We start from the raw sequence: 24,502 nt of genomic DNA, 5'->3' as shown, positions 1-24,502 counted from the left end.
CTGATGGCGACTGAAGACGACAGAATGGATGCGTATAACGGCGTAGCTGTGATTCTCCTTGTGATAAGGAGTATTTAGTTTTTTAATTTTCTTTCGAACCAGATGAAAAAAAATGTCATGTCCTTACATGTGCCGAATTCGTCTTGAAATCCTCTAACAGACAGGCGTAAAAAAATTATATGTTCAGTTGCAAAAAATTCAAGGTAACCTTGAAAAAACATTTAAAAAAAGAGTTGACCAGTAATTTTTCACTATCACGTTAAAGCTCTCTTGAAACCATGCAAAAGCTGATAAAAACATATTCGATCGGACTGCTAATAACAAAGTAATCTCTACTGATCACGATTCGTGATTCACCCTGTATACCTATATATAATTCCACTTTTTGTGCAGTTCGTCTTAAATTACTACACTTACGCCAACACTTACGCCAACTTTCGTAATGACTAAACACCTCGTGATATTAACGTACTTACTGCGACATCTAATTCCAATCGTTGTCACCATGAGAATCTCCATCAGTGTTCGTCTACGCGTCAATAATGCCTTCTTAAACTCTCTATACAACTAAAAAGTTTTTCAAAGCGTCGTTTTTAAACGCAACAGCCGACTGCCTTACGAGACTAGATAAATTCAGAGAGGTGCAACTAGTAAAGAAATGGAAAGTATTGTAAGGAAGCAACGTAACTTTACTGAGCTACGGCTACGCCACTCGCGGCTGTTTAGCGAAGCTCGCTTCAGTAACTCCGAATAGCTCAAGTTGCTCGCTCGTCGCTCCGTCGTCCTTAGTCTTGCGGCGTCTTTAATTTTCCGAAACGGGCTTTAAATTACGGTGTCTCACGCGTACAGTTCCACTTATCATCTCTGTTACACAACCTCTATCAAAGCCGCTAGACCGCAGCTTCTAAACCCCCATCACCAGGAAGTACGTCACAAGATACATACAAAGCTAACCTACATCTAGTACATCGTCGTTGATGCGAATGACTCGAAGAAACCTATAACATCAGCTTATGTATTTCCAGCAACGTTTCGCAGTAAGCACCTTTACCAAGAAAAATACTAACTTACTCTGTATCCACTATCCTTAACTATCCATCTCTAAAAATCATTCACATCTCTCGCTATACTGTCTCTGCATACATATGTATGTGTCTATACTTGCCATATTTTATAACCGACTGTGAACGAACTTCCACAACTTTTACCGAAGAGGATAAACTAGGACGATTCTTTTGAATTTCTGCAAGCGAGAATCAGGCAGCTAGCATACAGTGGTGTATGAGTGAGTGGTGGAAAAGGATGCCAGTGGTTGCTATAGTGAAACGCTGCTCTGTTTACAAGGACTTAATGGACCGATGGGATGCCATTGCTGAATCGTAAAGTGAATAGGCTACGATTTATGGCAACTGTGATTAAGATCGATAGCTTACAGTTGGAAACAAACCTGCTATGCGATCATTTCGTAAACTCAATTTCCCGTGGTTGAAATGGCCAACGTGTTCTACTTCCATACGATTCTCGACAGATTCAAGAGCAAGGTATGTGTGCATGGAATAATGAAGAATTATCAGTTATTCCTAATTAAGGCCTATTTCGATCTATCTCCATCAGGAGCCGCGAAAAACGGTTCGAACCGTACCTTTGACTTGTCTCGTACCGTGTCCTATGTTTTTTAGAGCGCCGATCACGAATCTGACGATAGTTTTGCGATAGTGAAATCGGTCTAACCGTTTAAAAATTATGTTTTTGATTAGAAGTGCTTCGAATAAAAATATTGTGTCGAGCAATCCTCTTTCTTTTCATCACTTTTAGTAAAAAGTTCATGTCAAATTTTAATCGAAGTTTCAATCGTAGCATTGCTGTCGCTCGATTAGGATTGTGATTGGCTGTCGGTGTCGTCAGTCGACGGGTAAGAGCGTGCGATTTAAAAAATACGCTACTGCTTCAGGGAAATGTTAGATGGCGTTCGTGAATGACGATCGATGTTAAAATAACCTGAGAGAATATGATACCGGATGGTAGACTTTAAAAAATATTGATTAATTGCAGAACAGGAAATTTTGAAATACTATTTACGTATGTAAAATAAAATGGTTGATCTTGGAAAATACAGAAATTTAATTGGTTTTAAAAAAACGATGGTGTAAATTGGTTTCTTGATACGTCAATTGTGATATTCTAGAATAGAGTTTCGCTGCGGTGCTGTGTTTATTCGTAGGACTGCAGCACCGTAGATTCCTCAACAGTTCGCGGAAGCGCACGTGTTGTCTTAGTAAGCTGGTACAAGAAAACTGCATATGCCCCTAGGTTATTTCGTACAGTATAAAGGTAAATGCTAAATAGAATTTGTTCCTTATCCGCCAAGAGAGTTTCAAGTGAATTTTACGTACATAAAGAAGCAATTACGGATATTTGGTAGTCGCGCAGCAGAAAAGTTCGAGGAATCGGATTTGTCGACTCATTGAATTCTGGCCAGTACCAAGTCGTACCGTAAAACTGTACGGCAGTGGGTTATTTTCTTTCCAAGAGAATAAGCACATCGCTTTCGTGATAGGTACCTATAAAGGATGAATCCACTAGTTACGTGTATACATATAGAAAATGTAGATAGTTGTTGGTAGGTGGGTACACCAAGAGACGTGTGCTTTTCTTAAAAATAAATTAGCGAATTCCGGACGGTATTATGATAAGATTCCCATTTAGATTTCCCACGGTCTCGTCGCACCACCCTGAAGCTGACAGGAGTTGCCGGTGGCTACGGCCGCGCAGGTTTGCTTTTAAGAGGCGCGTTCCTTTAACAAATTTATTTCGATTTTATTCAAAGGGCTGGTACGATAACAGGGTTCTTAAAAAAATAGTAGAACCCCAGGAGCGCTATACCAAGAATTACTTTTAATATACGTCCCGACGCCGATACCATAGAATACTGCCTGCTATTCTATGCACTAGTAAAATCCAAAGGAAATCAGAACGCATTGCCACACTCGCGAAATACGATTCGCCTCTACAATGAAATAATATCAAATATCAAAATACAATCATACGGAAAAAGTTTATTCGACTGATACCAATGCACGTTCAGATGCAGCTTTTAATCGAATAATTAAATCGTGATATTTCCATTGTTTATGTATTCGTCCTATACAGCTGTATGGTACTGTATACATTCTGACGTACAGTGGTTTAGTCAACAAATAATCCATAGCTGCTCTTAACGTGCTGAACTCCGAAAACCAAAGAAATCCGAATACCAGGTACGAGGTGCGGCTTTCCAGCACCACTGTTCCTCACCGCAGCCAATTTCCAAATCTCCCGACGGCTCAGCGTACTGAAAATGGTAAAGGAAACCTGGTGCCGACGAGGGAGAATTCCGGAGTCAATGGATAGACACGAAAAATAACTACGCATCTGATAGTCTTTTACTTCTTTTATTGAGTCCTAAGAAACAAAGCAGATTTAATTTAAAAGCTCGTCGCGTACGGTGCACTTCCCAACGGCTGCTTATGATCATACCTAGTCATGGCAGCTAGTCTGCCCAACAGCTGTCCCTAGAATCGCGATCCTACCAAGTCTCGTTGTAGCGGCGTCTCACCCTTTCAGGCACGGTACGTTCAGACTTTCGGTAGGTCCTTAGGTATCCACGTGTCCATACCACTCCCCCCTCGGGTATTCCTGCTCGTGGGAATTCGTCTGAGTAAAACCGCTTGCACGGTATTTACCAAAATCTCGGCTCCGCTATAATCCACATTAAATCCCAAAAGTTGTCCCAGCTGGTAGCGATTGGCTCTGTCCGCATTTCCCGGATGAACGCAAACGCACACCCTACCGGTAAATCGCATACACGCTAGGAAGCCATAGTTTTCTAAGAGAAATCCAAAAAAATCGCAATCCCCGATTTTTCAAATCGCCGATGGAGACGTGCTGCCCGGGAATAATAATAGATTTTATCTACCACGTCTGTGGTAGGCTGATCCAAAGCAAAACGCCCTCCGGCATTCCTCCCGCAAAAAGGCACGCCAGGGGCGGAGTAAGGTTCCCGAGGTACTGATTTTGAGGTAGGAGCCCCCTCGCGTGCGGGTCCCATCCCAAAAGGGCCCTGCGCCTCCTCCACTTGTCTACTATTTTCCCTGTTCCGTCCTTCCAAACCCTGTATCCACGTACCCTTCAGGAGTTCTGGCCGGAGGCACCACCTTTCCGACGGCGACGCGTGGAAGCGGAGCTTTTGTAACGAGTTGTTCCTGAATGCCACGCTACGATATCTATAACATATATATAACGGGTGTCTGTCAATACTAACCGTGACTGGTACGTATCTCTTACATCACCCAGAATGGAAGGTTCATTTCCAATAGGCGTTCCTCGTGCATTCTAGACAAAATTAACGATCTCGTCGCAGTATACGCAGATGCTATTATCACCGGTAGTATTATCAATAGAAGTTCCAGGACCGCTATTTCTCCGCGTTAATTCCCAGGTCTATCCTCTTTTTTTCTTCCTTCTCTATATTTTTCTTCCTTTTTTTGTCTCCCCGGAGAAATTAATACCGGCTGAAGTACGGGCTTCGGAAAAATCGGAAGTCGCACGAAGTGACACAGCCTGTCAGCAACAAACGGTCGGCAGTTGTTATAGACATGTAGATATCGATTATATATCCTGGTTATTATTCACTCTGTATTAACAAACCTTTACATTAACGTAGACACCTACCTGCACCATATATTCTCTATGTTTTATTTTCTTTTCTTTCAATTATAACTCGGAGGATTTTGAATTAACGAACTACCAACCCGCCCATTCAGCCTTTCCTACCTCCAGCGTAACTAACGTATTTACCATAGATAACGCACATTGGCATTGTGGAGAAACTCTACATACGTATCTGTACATACAATAGGGACGTGACTGTTAGCCGATCGATTAACCGAATAAAAGGAATTAACGTGATTTACATATTTATCGTAATTTCAGCTCGTTCACAATATAAATAACGACATACGCTCTTGTAACCACCTGTGGTATTTGTTCTGCTGATAAAAAATTTTTTTCCAAATAATATTTAAGAATATAAATTTCGTCGAATTTTTTAGGCATTTCTTTTTGCAGATTCGTGTGCCCCCGTCACAGAGGAACGGGGAAGTTTTACGGTTAGTTTTCATAAAGCTTTATCGTGACTGATCTGCACGCACGAAGGGCCTCGTTGATATTCCTTGAGTTATACTTTCGTACGATATCCCGTGTTTTCCTCCCCTCGCATGTCGCCTATCTACCCTTGCACACGTCGCCGAGATATTCGGGACTTAGTGTCAGGGTGTGCTTGATACGAAAACGATCTTAAAATAACAATCAAATGCGCAAGGCATTTTGGGGAAAGCTTCACTTGGCAAATTTTTTTACAGTTCAAGTCTTTCTATACGTTGTAGCAGGAAAAAATTGTATATTATTTCCTTAGGTCATTCTCTTATACGTATTATTTCCCTTATTGTTATTCTCTGAAAATTTTCATGAAAATATACCAGGATCACCGCGGTTGGATCTGTTACGTGTAAAATTGAACGTGGCTACCTCAGACTGAAGTACCTTGTTACCGTCGAGTGCGCAGGAACATGCGAACTTTTACGGCGATGAAAAGGTCAAATTACCAATGCAAGCCAAGCGTAAAGGGACTCAGGCTTTTTAAAATCCAATGGAAATAAAGTCTCAGACTAAGGGCAGTTATGAGATTAAAATCTGAATTGGGATACGTGGTACCACCCACGCACTATATACATACCAGCCTCGTAAGATCTTTGTATGCATGACTGTAACGGGTATGCGAGCTGCAATTGCATCTAGAAAATTGAGGTTAGGTTGAGTCCTTTTTTTATTTTTGATTACAAATTACCTTTTTTTTATTCATATTTTTTCTTGGCATTACCGTAATTTCAGCTTCTTATCTATACGTATCTGAAACGGGGTTAGTAACAATGAGGTTAGGTTAGGGTGGGACTCTCGAATTTTGTCGATTTCGTGTATATAGTATATGGGTGTATATACTATATGTTCGTAGCTAGAGTAGTATCAGACCGAAGAAAATTGATCAAAGTCACATGGAAACTCGTCGTAATGCTCGCTCCCGATTGGCTGAGGAGAATCTATCGCTTGCAATTTGTACCAAGTCGAATTAGACAGTGAGCGCGGAATACGTTCCGACGACTTGAACTTCCTCGTTGGGAATTTCGAATTTATTCAAGCCAGACTGAATCTTACTGATCCAGATATACTCGAAAAGGGCCGTTTCACGGGGCATTGGCTTGAATTAACATTTTACTTTATCTCCGAGGCGGAACAGAAGATATCGCTGGTTTTTATATATTAATGTACCTCCGAATGCAGCTTTATCTTGCCGTGCTATCGTGCCGAGTTGATAAGTGCTCCACTCTCCGCAGCATCCGAATCATCAATTTTTCAAGATGAATCCTTTTCTTCTGCTCTCCGGTGTCTACGTACGTATAAAATTTCGTAATTCAAATGCGAACTTTCAGGCGTACCGTATCGAAGCTTACCGCGAGGGAATAAATTTTCAAAAAAAAAAAAGACAAAAAAATAGTAAAATAAAATAAAAAAATTTCATCACCGGTGAAAATAAAACTATTGTATATGGTTAAGTATGGCAATGCATAGGAATTTATTGCGGTGGAGGAGATGTTGACTTTAAGCTGGGTACAAAGTAAGGGTGAAAAAATATTTATAAGGGTAAAACAATTGACGGGGCGGGCGGGTGAAAAGAAATCGGCTATAAACTTCTCGGTGGATTTAGCTGAAACTGTAGCTAATCAAACGAGTGCATGCTACGCTAGTCAGCATGCAGAAGAGGGGTGAGACCAAAACCCTTCGGTTTATTCTGGAGCTTGAACCTACCCCTACACAACATATATAACAGCATGACAAAAAAAATACACTTCGTTAAGGTCGGAAAGACCCATTGATTAGCAATGGCCGGTCTACAAAGCCTTTTTATCTCGCCATTGATTCGGTCCACCCTTCGTGATGCTGGAGGTATCACCCTCTTTTCTTTCCTCGCCATTCACGCCATGTACAGAGAAAACCACGGGAAAGCCCCCCCCTGTAAAAGGTGCTGGCGTGACAATCGTTGACGAGTTTGGAAATACGCGCGGTGAGAACGTGCCCTCTATGATTTTTAGTTGGGAAAAATGTCACGTCAAGGGTATTAATACTTAAGCTGTACACAGTTTGGAAATACCACCTAGGGAGGAAATGATTTTTAGTAGTACCTCAAGGGTGTTTGGGATCTTTAACTTTTTGCAGATAACAATGAATTTTTTTTTGATACATTTGAAGTCAAATTTGTACACCTGTTTTTTACTCGACTTAGAGTAAGGTATTACAAAAATTATACAAATTTTGTACAATATAAATTTTTTTTTATCAATTCTTGCAGATACGTCAATTTAATAACATACTCGTATATTTCGACAGCGTCGTTATAAGTCTTGGTAACCTAACCTAATCTAACACCACGCAAGCTTCATCAGATTTAAGAAAAGTGTCGGCTACCCCGAATCATGCATTTTGTCAAGGTAAACCGCTATCTGCAAGGATTGGAGGCAGTCGAATGTGAGCTGAGGGGTTGTTCGAAGATAAGGATAGTGGGGAGTGAGATTTTAGATGGATCAACCACATTTAATTAACCACAGACCATATAATTGCCTAAATCGAGTAACGAGAGATGGTTCTTATGTAAGAGGGGAAAAAGCGAAATGGAAAAAAAAAAGAGTTACTAAGATATTCTTGTCGCGGGGGAGAATCGTTGAATAAATTTCCTTTTTATACGTACCAAAAAATTGCCCATAATTTAATTACAGTCTATAATTTTACAACTTCAATCAGTCGTATTGGATTACTGTATTTCTCAGTTCCATTTCGAGATTTTTTTTATGATCCTCGTGAAATTTTTTTTTTTAATTTTTTTTACAAAACTCGCTGATCTTTTTTTTTCAAAGTACACAACGTGGCCTGCCATATTTCATACTTTTGTTCGTGCTCTAGAATATGGGAAGATTGGGTAATCCGTGAAATTAAATAAAAAATATAATTCAGTGAAACATTCCGTACGGTGGAATTTCGGAGGAATTAGAAATTTTTATTAAGAGAAAAAAAAAACGTGAATAAATACTTGGGGTAAAAATGCATAACTGTATGCTATATACAGATTCATTTTATTATACTTTTTTTTAAGTATGATTTATAATATTGGTTTTCACCATTAAAGTGGAACATAACGGTACTTATGTGATATTCCAGCATAGCGTATTGTTCTATGGGAAAGGACTAAAATATGCAATTAAATACTTAATATGTAAATCCCTATGGTGAAATCTCACCACTGCGTGGAACGTGAACGTTTGACCATAATATTATGGCAGCATAAAGCACAATTACGCTCCGAGGTGGTTTACGTCCAGTTGAATATAAATTATTTGCAATTTACAAAACCGCCGTTGAAAGGGCGGTTTATAGTGCTTAATATTTTCTTTACTGAGAATTATTTGCCAACGATTTTAAATCCTTGGAGGTCTTTTTGAATAACGAGCTTGCTTCTGTCATAAGAAATCGTAATATTATAAGCTGAAAAATAAAATAAAAATAAAATTTTGTCACAGATACCCAACATACTGGATTATTTCGCAAAATTTCACAAATCATTTTATTTCTTCCTTCTTCGCATTCGCAAACTTTTTTACAGTCTCTTGGCTTCTTGTTTCACAACGAACTTCCAACACTTTTCGTTGCAAGGGGCTCAAATTTATTTACCTGTATATAAACGTGTATATGTACATATTCCATATAGCATAATATACTTATAGGGTGTTTCCCGTACGAAGTAAACCATGTTTTTCAAATATTTATCATATAAATGAATGTAAAAGCTGGCAGCTTTATCCGTTGTCAGGACTCAGAAATATTTGCGTATAATCAATAATTCACGCACGAGGAACGAACGTATTCATTTATTCATAATCCATGTAGGCATGCTTTTGCCTTTATTTAATAGTAACAAGCTTAAACTACTCAGCGTTGCCCGAGATTCTTATATGTAGAATATATAAAAATCGAACAATGACAATCAGGGTGAGACAGTGGGATGTACAGATTCTGCGGCAGCTTATATTATTCCCAGGGTCCCATACGATTTTTTCAAATATTTGGCTAATGAAATATCTAGCAAATATAAACAGCCCGAAAAAATATTACGAACGAGCTACTTCACGTAGTATGGATATAAAACTGTATCTGGAGTGTACCAAAGTTACTCAAAATTTGTTCGAGCATCAAACTTTTTTAAAGTTGATAAAGTTGAAAAAAGTCTCCTCGGACTGAATATTTTTATTTTCGAAATTCTCGAATTATTAAATAAACAAGTAGTACACGTAAAGCCCGTGCCAATGTAAACGTAGGTGCAGACATTGACACTGATAAAAAATATATGCATCATAAATGCAATACTCCAAATTATTTTCGTTATTTAAAAATGTAAAAAAAAAACTAAAAATAATATCGAGCGCACACTAACGAGGTGTTACGAAAAATGAATTGTTCACCTAAGAATAATGTTCAAATCAATAACTGTGCTTTATCGCATTAAGGATAATTATAATTCTTTTGTTGGCGCTGGCTGGGTTTTCTGAAAGCAGAACTTTCGTGATGAGCTTTCGAGCTTGCGAATTATGTATTGGCCAGCTCTAATAAGACCGATCTACTCTGATTAAATTATTATACGCTCTCTGGCTTCATCCGCTCAATTCGGCCCTCGTAAGGCCCCATCTATGTACCGGATATATGGACAACTAATTTCCGAATGATCCATGGATATAACGTTACGGATTAAAACGTTTTGGGCTTTAAGCGGCTTACCGTATCAGACAATAAATTACGGTACGTTATATTCCTATGGTTAACTGGTTTGTCGGAAGCACTTATAAAACAAATAAGGCTTTTCTATATGGTCAATAAGATTTTTTATTTAATTTTTTTTTTCACTTCATGAATTCACATATACGTACGTGTTCGGAAATTCATAGATCATTAGCAAAATGACTTTTGGATCCTACAGGTCAAAATTATAGATCCGTGATGAAAATTTTAATAGGAATATATATATACATATATACACACAGTGATAGAGGTAGTAAATAAGGGACGACCAGCAGTCGCATTTCAGTCTTTTCAATGAACGACCCGATTTTCGTTTCCATGGGAATGAAAAGTCATACGTAAAATTTTCTCTACAGGATTTGTAGAGCAGGGAATTTCGCAGGTGTCCCGTTGTCGCGACGCCTCGCTAGATCATCACGCTCCCTCTCTCTCTCTCTCTCTCTCACACTGACACTCGCTACTCATTAACTGACTGACTCTCTCGCTCTCATTCTCTCCACTTCTCTTCTTGCGAAAACCTCGCGATAGAGAAAGGGAGCTGGTTAATTTGACCTCTCAGCAAAAACTTAATTAAATTTTCCCTCAGCGAACTTAGGCCGATCGGGAAGCCTTGCAACGACGGCGGTTATATCTGAAGCAGCTCGTTATTAATTATTATGTTTTACGACGGTGGCTCCGATAACCCATGTATTAAGCGTCACTATCTATCAAGAGCAAGTCGAGATACCCTTACCCCGTGTGTATCTAAATAACCAAGCATGCACCTTAAACTTCTGCGATTGGATGAGCAAATTTTTAATTAAGTCAACACGAGCGCCATCTATGAATACGTAACTTAAGCAGCTCTATGTAATAAATTTTTGTCCAAGAAAAATAATAATATTTCGTGACTCGTGTTTGGTAAAAAAAAATTTCATTTAAACTTTACGAGCAACATTTTCTTCACTGCTTCGGGCTACCGTGACGCCAGTCCAGCAGCGAATTGAAGCACTGTGCATAAGACCTTAAGCTCTCAGGTTCGTTTTAACACACGGAAAGGTACGTCGTGCTGATTCACAATGTCTACTTTTGCATTCCCGCCGTTAACAAACGGCCGGCCCCTAGACGCTGTATTTTTTTTTCCAGCTCATTAGTTGACTCATGGGCGTGTTCACATGTCCGGGAGTGTATTTCTTCCTGGGAAGGGCTTCTTCTTGGGACACGGAGTCACGTACCTCGCAAGAGAGGCCACACGAGAGAATAAGACTGTACGGACTGGCAGTCAAGTGTTCACGCTTGCACTTTCTGCATACTTGTAGCGCAAGACTCTTGTTTTGGTTGGCATTTGGCTTGAGGGAAATTCATAAACGAATTGTTGTACCGGGGCACGCGCGTGTGTATCAGGCTTCGTTAGCTTGATATATGGAGACTTGCCAATAGAGTGAGATCTATTTTTGAACTGTTGTGCTGAGTCTAATGCAATTAAGGTTATATAATGATCTAGTGAATTGAACGTGGATATATTTAAGACTGATATATATATGCTGATGCTGTGCGGGTGTACATACAGGTACCTAGGGAGATTTCGCGAGACAATAGTTGGTCGTTCAATAAATCAACGGCTTATGGAACACAGCGCTTTGCCATTCGCGAGCTTTGCTTACGAGGGACAAGACTTTCTCCGGCCTCAGTTGGATTTAATGAAAACAGCTAATTTTACGAGGAATAAAATCGATTTACAGTGGCGCCAAATTTATTCGGAACGTTTTTGCATTGGCTTGCCGATATAAATTACGTAGCGGCTATGTGTTTCGGCGCTTTGCTCTTTTTTTCTGTGAATAGGCTATACTGCTGGTCCTTACGGATGCTGTGAATCCTTGCTTTAGGCCATTGACAGATTAAGTGTATCTTGTTAGATAAACTTATCCAGCCTTTTTTTTCATGGCTGTGCTTTTAACGGATACGCACTAATCTGGAATAATGGATATGGCGAAATTTCTCTTTGCTGTGGAAAAAGCGCCAGCATGCAAAATTATACGAGCGTCGTTGCCGTCGAAGACGAGTTTTTTTTTGCGCTAAGACGGATCTAATCGGGACGTAGAATTATATTTATAAAAATTTCTTTTACCACGTGAGAACCCAACTCTTTATATAATATGTGACGTGTCGAAAACTTCAAAGTGTCGCCGTGCAGAGGAGATCGAAACTAGGTATACAGCTTGCGATTTTTTCTCACCTTTTTTTGCATACACGGCCGAATAAAAAATCACACGGTTCAGCGAGTCGATCTCGACTCAACGAAGCGAGGAGGACAAATCGATTAGAATCCTGATTCGAGAGCTTGCAGAAGTGGATGAAGAATTGGGGCGATACCTACAAGGTCGCATTCTAGAGGTACGATCGGTCTCGTAAACACATAAATAAATTAATTAATCACCCGAATTAATCGAGCTTTTCATTATTTTTTTTAACGCGACGCCCAGTGGAAGTCCGGTGGGTGTTCTTTTGTACGAGACAAAGAGTCTACGTTTTTTTTTTATTCTTTGTCTTTTTCCCGTTCACCCTGCCAACCAAGTACAAGAGCCGGAGAAGAGAGACGACAGGTGGACAGAGACGGGATAGAGATAGATACAAAAAAAAATCAGGACAAAAAGAGAGCACAAGCTCTCTGCACAAAGATATGATTTTTTTATTTTTTAAATCCTCATAAAAAATTCTTCCAGTTAATCGAACATTTTTATTCGTTGAAATTCGCAATTTAAAAAACTTTTTGCCGACTTTTTTCGATCGTCTCAAGGCCATCTTAACTCGCAGCAACAATATGCCTAAGTACAGTATAAAATAGGAATAATAAATTTTTTTCGTATATATAGTATACGCCAATTTTCTCGGGCCCTACCAGCACCCACTTCGGACGGCCCTGGTCGCTAAGGATAGTACGACGCTGCCAGCTGGAGATTCTCGAGGACATCCTGGCGAAATCCAATTCGTTAAACAATATAACCGAGGACTTTAGTCCCCCACGAAACTAAAGGCAGGGATTGCCTGCGTACAGACCCGCCCGTTAAGCCAGCTTCTTGGAAAGGATGGGCCGTTTTCACAGGACGAGGATAATGGATTAGAGGGTATTCACCTGAATGCTAAACTCTCAAACGCTTCGAACGACAATGCATCCCTTTTTTGTTTGTATTCAGTTTTATTTGTATCTCTTTTCGTCACTGTAAAACTCCATTCTTGACTTTTCTCTTGTTTCCAGGCACCGAAGAAGATTAAACGACAAGAGGCGGAAGTCGCTTAACGCTACCGGAAGTCCTCCGACGATTTATCGAAACGGAAGGACGATTGCTCGGATACGATTCTCATCTGGAAAATGCTAGAAATTACGTTTGAAATGTACTCGCGGTGGATATTTAATTCTTATATCGAGCGAAAGCAACGCCCGCTTGGATTTTATACAGAAAATTCCGTATCCGCTACGTGATGCTCCCCGTTATCCGAGTGCAATTTTCTCTCGGATTTTCACTGTAACTTTGCGAATTCCTGGCATACCCTTTGGTCAGGAGATTCTGTCGAGATCGTGCTGCTGGAGAAAGAGGCAGATATAAATACGTACACAATGCCTGGAAGTAGGTATATAATTATATACGTCAGAGAGAGAGAGAGAGAGAGAGAGAAACCTGTTAGCTTTTTTTTTTCATTCCACCAATTTGTTTTTTCAAATACCTTTTCAAACGTCAGATTTAATCTCTGAAGTAGGTATATAATTATATACGTCAGGGCATACCCTTTGGTCAGGAGATTCTGTCGAGATCGTGCTGCTGGAGAAAGAGGCAGATATAAATACGTACACAATGCCTGGAAGTAGGTATATAATTATATACGAGAGAGAGAGAGAGAGAGAGAGAAACCTGTTAGCTTTTTTTTTTCATTCCACCAATTTGTTTTTTCAAATACCTTTTCAAACGTCAGATTTAATCTCTCTTCGATGCTCTGACCTAATTGGTTCTTATCCATACCCGTAAGCTTCAAGTTTTCTTAACCAACATGTACCAACTTACCAATTACATACCTCACCTGTAATTTATCTTGAGTAAACAGGACAATATCAATAATATCCTAAAGCACGTTATTACTCGAACGATATAATTAATTATATATTATATAAAGATAATCTGGTAATTAGTATAAAATTAGCTTTAATATAGTACCAGATTACTAATTGGTTAAATTCGATGTACCTGGTCGCTCGTGTCAATCAATCTGTAAACAATGCTTACGTTCAAGTATCGATACCTACGTTATACCTTGAGACTCAATTTTACTAGAGAAACGAGTTTATAGCACCGTATAGTCGCTGAAACTGCACGTTAATCATGTCCAAGTATCCAGCTTCCTATTAATCTTATTTTAGAGCTCGTTGAAATACCCATCGTTATGGGCATTCTCGGTCAGTTAGTCGACTTAGTGAATCGATCCTGGCTTGTATAAAGGGGTATTTCAAAGGATCGTGAAATGGGAGAAGGGAAGGCAATGCATACATACATATCTCTCTATACGAGGCTACGTACGTGCGTAAGTGGATGCCTATATGGTTTGTTGGCGAGATACGTACGTGATACACACGTAATTGGGAAAGGCGTGACTAATCGGTACAATGCGCATATACACGGAAATAACCAGTATTTCATACATCTCGTGCCGTTGTCATGACGACGATTAAAATTTAAGTCGCTACGACCTCATTTATTATGTATTTCACGAAACGAAAATTACGTAGATGATCAGCGGACGAATGAAACACGTTAGTCCCCTTGAATTTTATGTCTTGGGTTGAAAATTCCTAATGGAAACGGGGAAAATTGTAGGTGTGTATTATTTATTAAGGAAAAGACGTAAAAGTTGCTTTTTTAATAAGATTTAAGGTTTGTACAGAAAAAATATTTTATGAGGTGGATAACGGAAATTGGTGAATGCGAGACTGCGAAGATTGTTTTGAAAGAATTTTTTTTTGTAATTGCGACAGGGCATTATACAATGTACGCGTACGTGGAAACTTGCCTGACTAGTAGTATTGTTCCGTAAACGAAGGTAGTTCGCGCACTGTGAATACGTCGGATAACCGCTATTGTCACTGTACTCCAATCTGGTATAACCAAGCGCCAATGGGTTGCGTGAACTTGGCATCTCGTTTTTGTTAAATTGATTTAATGAAAAAAGCTAATTTTACTCTTATCTTTAATGAATCTACAGTTATTTTGTATATCATGTATCTCTCCGGGATCCTATATGGTCTATGAGTATAAATTTAATCGGTTTTGGGACGATGCTTTGACTTCCTAGCTAACCAAATTGTAACGTTTTAGTACGTAATAGCTTAAGAGCTCTGAAGATTTCGATGAATGAGGCGCCAACGTCAATTTACGGCACAAAGACGTCTTCGAGCGACCATAAACTCATTAGCTTAACGAATGGCAGTTGTAAAATCCTAACTAAGGACCGTGGAAGGAAGCAATGAAAAAAAGAAGTTTAGATCCATTCCAATCGGATTTAATAAAAGTCATAAAAAGTTCAGGTTGAGCCATGACGCCTCATGAAATTTCAATATCGATTTGATGATTGATATATAAGTAAATAGATCATTCATGAAAATTTTTTTGGTTAACCTAAGGGTAGACGATAGACTTTCCCATTTAGAACTGTATGCGAATAAGCCCTAATATTGAAATATCATGAGGCATAGATTAATTAAGCCACGACAAATTTTATACATTTATGCATATGAGATATTGCCAAACTTTTCAAATTAAATATAAGGACCAGTCAGAAGCCCCAGATCGAATCAGTACTCCATAAGGATTAAAAAATTATTTCATATCTACATTTATATAATAACCGCAGTCTGTCAGATTGACTATATCTGCCCGCGCAATACCAAGTGAATAATTCTCACGCATCGAATAACAAGACCAATAGGCATCGCGTAAAATTGATGTCAAACTTTTAAGTTATTTTCGATATGCGATACGTTAACATAAATCTTATGCCAGAGGGAGGGAAAGTCTAACATGGAATTTTAACTGATAGAACAGCGCTGTCTTTTGCAATAAATAATATTCCAAGATGGCAGCACCGTCGTGTGCGACAAAACAAAAGCCACCATTCACCATACATACAGTGCGTACCAGCATTAAGCTACGGACAAAACTTTTTCCGTTACTAGGTGAGACGTCAAGAGTGATGGATAGTCTTGTGTTTATTCCAATAGGTTTTTCTTATTAAATTTCAATAATAGCCAAGTCAGACTTTTTCCCGAATCGCATTAGCGAAACAGGACCTGGACCGGAAGACAAAAGATTAAAGATTCTGTACGGCTGTACACTGCCCCACGTTAATTTCTTTATAGCTTCAAGATTATTTTTCCCATTTATGAAAAATTTTCATAATTTTCCATTTTCTGTATTTCGGCCGATTTTTGGGTGCCCATGCATTTTTCGGCTATTCGTAGAGAACTCGAAATTCCCATACAGTATCCCTATATTCAAAAGGCAGTTTGTCTTTCGGGCGGCTATCGATCTGAAACTAATCAGTTTACATAGATGGGAAAAACAATATTGAAACTGTCAAGAAGGCATGAACGACTGACAGCGTACGTACGTACACACAATGATTTCCTGGGAATTTGATGATTATGAGACAACAGCCATCGATTTGGGGTCTGGTGCTATATAAGGATTCTTAAGTAAAGAAAAACGTAAAACGTAACAAGATACGATCTTCCACAGTAAAATGATCCATTATCCAAACTGTCATTAAGTGCAAACATAATCATTCATTCTGGCGCTCCAGTGAGCTTTCGCTCGAACCATAGAAGACGTCTACTCACTGTTTAGACCTTCAGGGATGGCAAGCACTGATTTTTCTGAAGAATATTCGTTTTCTTTTTTTCTCTGTCCCTTATTCTTATTTTTGTTCCCTGCTTCCCTCTCCCCTGGCCCCCCCCCCCTTTCCTCTTCTTTTGTCTTCCTTGAAGTACCTCTTCACGGAAGCAACCGACGAAAGAATTTCAGTGCAAATAAGAAGTAAAGCTTTTCGACGGAAGCTGCTCTTTATGAAACATGATTCTCTCTCTCTCTGTCTTTTATTCCCTTAAGAAAAGTACGGGTCACGCGAGTGAATAAAGAGAAAAAAGAATAGAATGAAGAGAGGAAACAAACGCTAAAGAATGAAAAAAAAAAAATTAAATTAGAAATCATTTCCGAAGACTTCAAATTCCACTTTACAAACCAAAAAGAGACTACGAGCTTTTCTGTGCTTCCGAACAAAGTTTCAACCAACGGAGAAAGCACAGATTCCTAAGGGATCGAACTTTTATTCTTGATATAGGAAGACGCGATATCCATGACGTTTCACATACAATCGAATGAAAACGACCGTCGGACCACCTCAGAGTCTCTGACGTCTCCAAGAAAGTTGAAGATGCAACCAAGTCACATATTCCATTTCCGGATAGTCAATATATTTCACAAAGATAATACTGTACCATGTCAATACTATACACAAATACTTTACTCGCTACGTGACGTCACAAAAGTACGCCGAGGGATGCGTCAAGCGTTCACGACCCTGATAACACCAAGGGATTGTAGTGTCGACCCAGAACCGTCTATCGAGAGAGATGAGACAGACAAAAAAACACAGACCCCCATAAGAGCTAAATGGCGCCATGATCTATTTCCATAACGATCGAGGAGATCCATCGAAAGATTAAGAATCAGAAAAAAGTATGAATCCGATCAGTCTAATCAGATTTATTAGGATCTTGTATCAGGGGGCCCTGATAAAGGGTGTTAAGCTTTTTTGTGACGTGACGTCACAAAAGTACGCCGAGGGATGCATCAAGCGTTCACGACCCTGGTAACACCAAGGGATTGTAGTGTCGATTTTACAAACCAAAAAGAGACTACGAGCTTTTCTGTGCTTCCGAACAAAGTTTCAACCAACGGAGAAAGCACAGATTCCTAAGGGATCGAACTTTTATTCTTGATATAGGAAGACGCGATATCCATGACGTTTCACATACAATCGAATGAAAACGACCGTCGGACCACCTCAGAGTCTCTGACGTCTCCAAGAAAGTTGAAGATGCAACCAAGTCACATATTCCATTTCCGGATAGTCAATATATTTCACAAAGATAATACTGTACCATGTCAATACTATACACAAATACTTTACTCGCTACGTGACGTCACAAAAGTACGCCGAGGGATGCATCAAGCGTTCACGACCCTGATAACACCAAGGGATTGTAGTGTCGACCGAAATGAACTAACCAGATGGTTCTCCCCTGACTATTTTATGGTGAGGGTTGCCAAGGAGTCCTGACCTCAGTCTTTTATTGTTTCCCAATGTATCCTCGGCAGCCTATTTTATTCTTTGATCTTCGATCGCGTCAGCCAGTATTGCCTTACTGCTGTACGATCGAGTTGCACACCTTGTAAACAAACCCGTTAACGAGCACCTGGATCAAATACCTTACTTTGGTTTGGATACCTTCTATCGATTCTGTATTGTTCGTGTCCAATTTATTTGTTCCTTTTCATTCGATGTTCCGGGCAATCGTCTCGATCCCCATATGAATGTCGCAAGGATTGAAAATCCGTGAATTTTATTACCTAAAGCATCGTAATGATTACACGTTAATACTTCGTATGGATACTTCATACCGAACGATCGGTAACGTGATATAAATTTTGTTAACTAATTTACGCTCTCCTACATCTTCTACGTCTTGCTGATTGCGAATGTCGATTTTACGCTTGTTTTTCTACGTCTAATCACATAGTATACCAGCATGGTGTAACGAAACCCCATAAAATCCACGAGGAAACGCAAAGTCAAGTAAGGGTAGTCGTACGAAAAAAAAAAGAAAAAAGAAAAGGAAATTTGTGTTATACGATAATCGACGCCATTACATGTCCATCCCGAGAGAATAATGGCGGCTCTAACGAGGCTCACAAGGCTCTTCGAAGGCTCTAGTAACGATAAGACCAACAACGCCACCTACTCACCCTCTTTCCGGCCTCCCCCCCCACCCCACGGAACCTCATAATACCAAACTACATCACACGCACGGTATAACTATCCTAAATAATTATCACTTAGCCTAGAATACGAGGAGCTGGCTATAAATAGCAGAAGCTTCAGGAAGGAAGCTTAAGGGTGGCTCAGGCAAGAAGGAACTGTCCTGGAAGCCAAGCTCTCTGGGAGTTGACCTATACCTATACTAGGCTCACAATGTAATATACATCACTACAGCTCCTATCATTGTACGGTATATCTGACCTAAACAATTATTACTACTCGGAGAAGACCTAAACCCACCACTACTTGCATCTTCAGTTGCCCAAGTTAGATCTCCAGATATCGTGTCGGTAACGCCATGCTGGATACTTACCCTCTAGCCTACAGGGGTAGATCCTGTTTCTCCGATAGGATTCGACCTAACCTATAGGTCTTAGGTTATCCCGTCGAACCTATTGCCATTGGCACCATTTATCTTCGGCTATAAGCCCTTAATGATCGGAGAAGCTATACTGTAATAATCGATTACATAGTTTACGTAAGTTATGGGAAAAAAAAAAGTTTCATATGCCACGCGTGGACTTTTATGTTGAATCATCCGCTATCCCGGTACGTATTACGATTATCAGTTTACTGTAAACCCTGAACTATTCCTGTGCGTCTGATTAAAGCATCTAAAGCCAGTTGACATTCGGTACGAAGTACTGACGAGCCCCCAGTTCAGCTCTCAAGTAGTTTGCTTAGTAGAATGACGTGTGTGTTCGCAAATTTACCAGAACTTCACGAAGTTTGTATATCAACGTCGGAGCATCGTTTGATGCAAGATTCATCGTATTTTCGTATATGATTATGTCACTGAACTCATTCAAAGGACGCCTTTCATATACGATTATGAGCTTAATGGTAGGCAATACGTCAAAGCGCGATACAAAATTTATATATATAATTATACGAAAGATTAAGCACGGTTCGGTTGGTCTCTCGTGTCTAAAACGGGATAGAGTACATACGTGGAATATTAGATAAATGTTATAGTCATTTTATATAACTGAGTATACTAATTATTTTAGCATGTCGCAAAAGAGAGTTTTCCCTTGTACGTAATTATATATTTATATAGGTATAATCGGCTTAGACTGTCCAAGTGATGTTGGCTTTTCTGTAGTAGTCAAATAAACCAAATAATCTGTCGGTGCTTTTGAACCAATAAGCACCCCGTATACAAGAGATGAAAACGTAAACTCATCGATTAACTATTGTATACATATTTCATATCGCGTTATATTGCTGGTATGACAAATTGTGGTAATACAACATTTTGCGAAATATCCAATAATACATTGAAATGAGGTAAACAAAGACGGAGAAATGTCTGGATGTTATTTTGTACCTCGAGGAGTTTCGCAATTCGAAAAATTTATTTTATATAACATGGTAAGATAGAAACGACGATACGCCATCGCCAAAACTATGGAAATAAACTTTTTTTTATCATTATTGACATGGAAATCGATCCCCATCATCTTGGCTTTCAGTATCTTTTTTTCGGAGTACTTAATATTTGTCCACCATGTATACTCTCTCCTTACCAAATATTCTGTCGCGATATTTGAACAGTATATTTTTCCTGAGGTAACTATTTTTTTTTCCTTATCAAGATTAATAAAAAGATACACCAGGCGATATTTTCATTTAAGATTTCCAATATGCCCCAATCAATCGAATCGATCGATTCGATATCACTGTATTGGATCTTTAAATTTAATCCATGTATCTTTTTCCTTGTTTCAGACTGATCCATTACGGAATACCAGTCGACATGCGGACTTCCTTCGTGGGAAAGTGGATCGATATTGTTGGTGAAAGAAGAAAGGGAGGAAGGAACATAAAGAAATGAATAATTAAGCGGTAGCGGGAGAATAAAAAAAATAATAAAAAAAAAAAAAGAAAGATAACGCTTTACGCGACCAAAGAACAAGGACGGAGAAAAGTTGACGGGTGAGACGGACAAATTTGGACGACTCACGACGTTAAAAAGGAAATACGTTAATTAAATATAAGTTAATATAAAGCGCCGAGAGATGAGGCCACTCTCTTCGCATTCCGTGAATCTCCCGGATCTGAAATAACAGCCGAGGTCATAGACATCCAGACCTAACCCTGGATACTTTTGGGAATTGGCCGGGTGCTAATTAACTCTAATTAGCAGTCAAATGAATTACGTAGTCCCTTAGTCCGTAGCTTATACCCAGCGTGCAGACGCTATTCTTCCGTGTATAATCAAAAGCATCAGGATCATAGCGTATCGCTGTGTCCGAATACGATTTTACCCAAAAGCACGCATCAAGACTGATAATAATCCAGCTGTAAAGGCTAATCGGAATTGAATGTTCAACTCGATAGGTACGTTCGGCATTACTGATACAGCACATGCACATATGGACATACTTAACACAGCTTGAGAATTGGAATAGAGTCAAGTGCACCTACCTGTTTAATATTACGTAACTACAGCTACAGGTAAACCTCCACCTAACCTAGAGAAAAGTTTCTGAGGTTAATTTGATGTAGTTATACGTGCATATATATATCAGGTACTACCGTTATATGTAAATTGGAATGTAGGTCAAACGTCCAGGTATAAATACGGAGCAAACGTAGAATCGCATACGCAAGCAAGATAGAGACTGGTAGGTTGGCACACGTGAGTCTGAGCGTAATGTATGACGCAAGAGATTTAAGGGTGAATCCACAGCGAGATACTTGAATTTCATCGGGGTGCAGCGGCGGCGAGAAAGTTAAGAGATAAAATGAGAAAGGAGCAGCGGAGATAAGGGAATAAAATTATAAAGAAAAGTCGAGCACGAAACATCTTATCTGTAGCCAGGGTTGTGCTTCTCCTATGACGAGGACGTGATCCTGTTACACGGGGTTGAAATCTCATCCAACGTTAACCGGGGTAACAGCTCCTACCGATAACTACTGATTTCCATAATGGTCTCACATGCGCGAGCATTTCCTTACGTCTCGACGCTTCTGCATTCCTTTTGCACCGTTTTGTTATCGCTGTGTCGCTATAGCACATTCGCCTGATAACGCAAGCTCGCTGGCGACAGTCGAGGCGCATTTGTCGAAGAAAAAGATATTTTTAACGTTCGATGATACGCGGTGGTATATAAAGTCGGGAGGATAGGGGGGTTAATTAATTTTATTTAATTAACGTAAATTCGGGAAATCAACGAATTTGCCGGTTTTCAATAACTTCCGGTGACAGTTTAATAATTATATAAATTGTTTATACCAAGCAATTAGGGTGTTTGTACCTCTCGATTGTATGTATTATTAATTAGTCTTACAATGAATAATGGTATGCACGATGTATTCAGTAAATGCAAGAGAAAAATGTTATTTCAGGTAAAAACGATAAATCCAGGTACCAAGATTAAAGTTGCGCGAATACCAAGATGAAGTATAAGTTCAACCGGAGGAACGTGCTCAGTGTGTAAATATAATTTATACAGTGAATTTTACGGAGTCCGGAAAGATATTTAATTGATCGCTGAGATAAGGACTGCTCAAAACTGGCAAAATGGAACTTTTTCTAATTCTTATATGCCTAATCGCTCCGCCTGTGTTTTCACTCTCGATAAAGACCAAATTAAATCCGCGAATCGTACAGACTCGGTACGGCAAGATACAAGGTGTCGTACAGTCCTTCGAGTACGTGAAATTTTTAAAGCCCATCGACGTCTACCTCGGCATCCCTTACGCAACGCCGCCTGTCGGTGGGAACAGATTCTCACCCACCAGGGCACCAAGCCCCTGGGACGGAGTCAGGTGAGTACCCAGGTCCTGGCATTTGTGTATTATAACCTAAATACACGTAATAATAACGTAATTAGTCGGGACAATGGAACGTGACGTTCCCTTGAGAAACCATCGACTAGGCTACAGCGCTGCTTCTGCCATTATAATTTATCTGACTTGATCCACTGTCATGGATTTTTATCGGTCGATCAAACGTACACGTCATAGATTAACATATCGGATCAATATGCTGCCAACGTATTCTCTGAGATCAAAAAAAAAATTTCAAACACACGTATATCTCCGTATCAGTCGGTATCGTCTTTTATTGTTACTGTGTCTTATTTATACATGATATATATTTTATCGTAGCATTATTCTACGACACTATATTATTTTATTGTCCGATAACAGGTTATCGGATTCCGTGGGTCCTGTCTGTCCTCAAAAGCTACCGGACATCTCAAACGAGCAGGAAGCTTTGGAGAGAATGCCCAAGGGCAGACTTGAATACTTGAGACGATTGTTACCTCATTTAAGAAATCAAAGCGAAGATTGCTTATACCTTAATATCTACGCTCCTGCAATGGGTAAGTGAGAAATATAGAGAAATTGTATATATTTATTATACCTTAGGTCTTATCGATCCCCGAAAGATAATGTGAAATCAAGGGATTCGGTCGAGTCTCGCGCCGAGTACTGGCAACCGGCTATACAGCCAAGGCGACGAATAGTCATGCGACTGGGCGTCATTAATGGCGTCCTGCTCGTGGACGCCGGGCTGTGATGTAAGAGAGGAGAGTCAGCGGTGACGTTTAGTGCCAGATCGTATAATAAGCGGATATGCAGTGACTTGTGTACTTGGCATTAGTAATATGATTTCAAAAATTTTTGTTAGATTAATTCACGACACTCCTGTACTTGGCATAGATTTTTACACGTGTTTTTGAGGGTCCTTCAGTAGATCGACAGGCATTCGGAAAACAGCAGCGATGGGTGCGCCCGTGTCGTTCTAGTGTACTAAAAAAGTAAGAAATAAAAGAAATAAGGAACGCATTACTTTTCTATGACTATCGAATCAAACGAAATGCACTGCGCAAGCATATCGGCGCTACGAAGTGAAACGGAAGAGCGAGGGAAACGGCTGCGCCATCTCGTTACAATAAAAATCATTCTCTCTTGCGATTCCGTTCGAAATTGCCAATCCTCGAGACACTACCCTTACGATTCGATATTACTCGTTCAGAATCGCACTTGTGGGAACTTGGCTATTATCATATAGACGTTAACCCCCCTGTTAAAATTTTCCCAATTAGCTATAACAACGAACATGTGACTTTTACTTGACAATAATAATTGTATTTGGCCTGCAAAATCTGAATTTGGTTCATCAGGCAATAAAGTGATCGAGTTACTCGATTCGAGTGTTGCCTGAATGAAAAAGAAATTGTCATCTGTACCAAATAGATGCTGGGTAGCAGTGAAGCTATGTACGTGGTGGTAGAGACAGACATTTTTGGACGTAGGGTGTCGTGCATTTTTTGAAAATATGAAATATTGAAGAATTACCCCTTGTTAGGTAATACGCGAGTAGGGGAAAGGATGAAAATTTATGGAAATCTGAAGATTTTAGTAGGAGCACGCGGGAGAGGGTCCGATATCGAAATATTGAAAATTCGCGAATGGGAGGGTTAAA

At 39.6% G+C, this 24,502-nt stretch overlaps 1 protein-coding gene across 9 annotated transcripts in view; it reads left to right on the top strand.

Moving 5' to 3' along the window:
• LOC107264359 (neuroligin-4, X-linked) overlaps nt 1-24,502 on the top strand; it is a 206,127-nt gene that overhangs the window by 28,889 nt on the left and 152,736 nt on the right. The window contains exons 2-4 of one of the 9 annotated variants that reach the window (XM_015732549.2): nt 20,791-20,854; nt 22,414-22,836; nt 23,221-23,396. In XM_015732549.2, coding sequence (XP_015588035.1) covers nt 22,589-22,836; nt 23,221-23,396 — 424 coding nt within the window. In that variant the 5' untranslated portion in view covers nt 20,791-20,854; nt 22,414-22,588. Of the gene's footprint in view, nt 1-1,124; nt 1,542-13,717; nt 13,777-20,790; nt 22,837-23,220; nt 23,397-24,502 lie in introns of those variants that run through there. The other 8 variants (XM_025081400.1, XM_015732544.2, XM_015732545.2 and 5 more) reach the window with 8 other exon arrangements.

This window comes from Cephus cinctus, unplaced genomic scaffold (assembly GCF_000341935.2).
Source record: "Cephus cinctus unplaced genomic scaffold, Ccin1 Ccin1_scaffold0168, whole genome shotgun sequence".
Lineage (NCBI taxonomy): Eukaryota > Metazoa > Arthropoda > Insecta > Hymenoptera > Cephidae > Cephus > Cephus cinctus.
The sequence above is the reverse complement of the archived record's forward strand: the minus strand, read 5'-3'. Positions and strand labels throughout refer to the sequence as shown.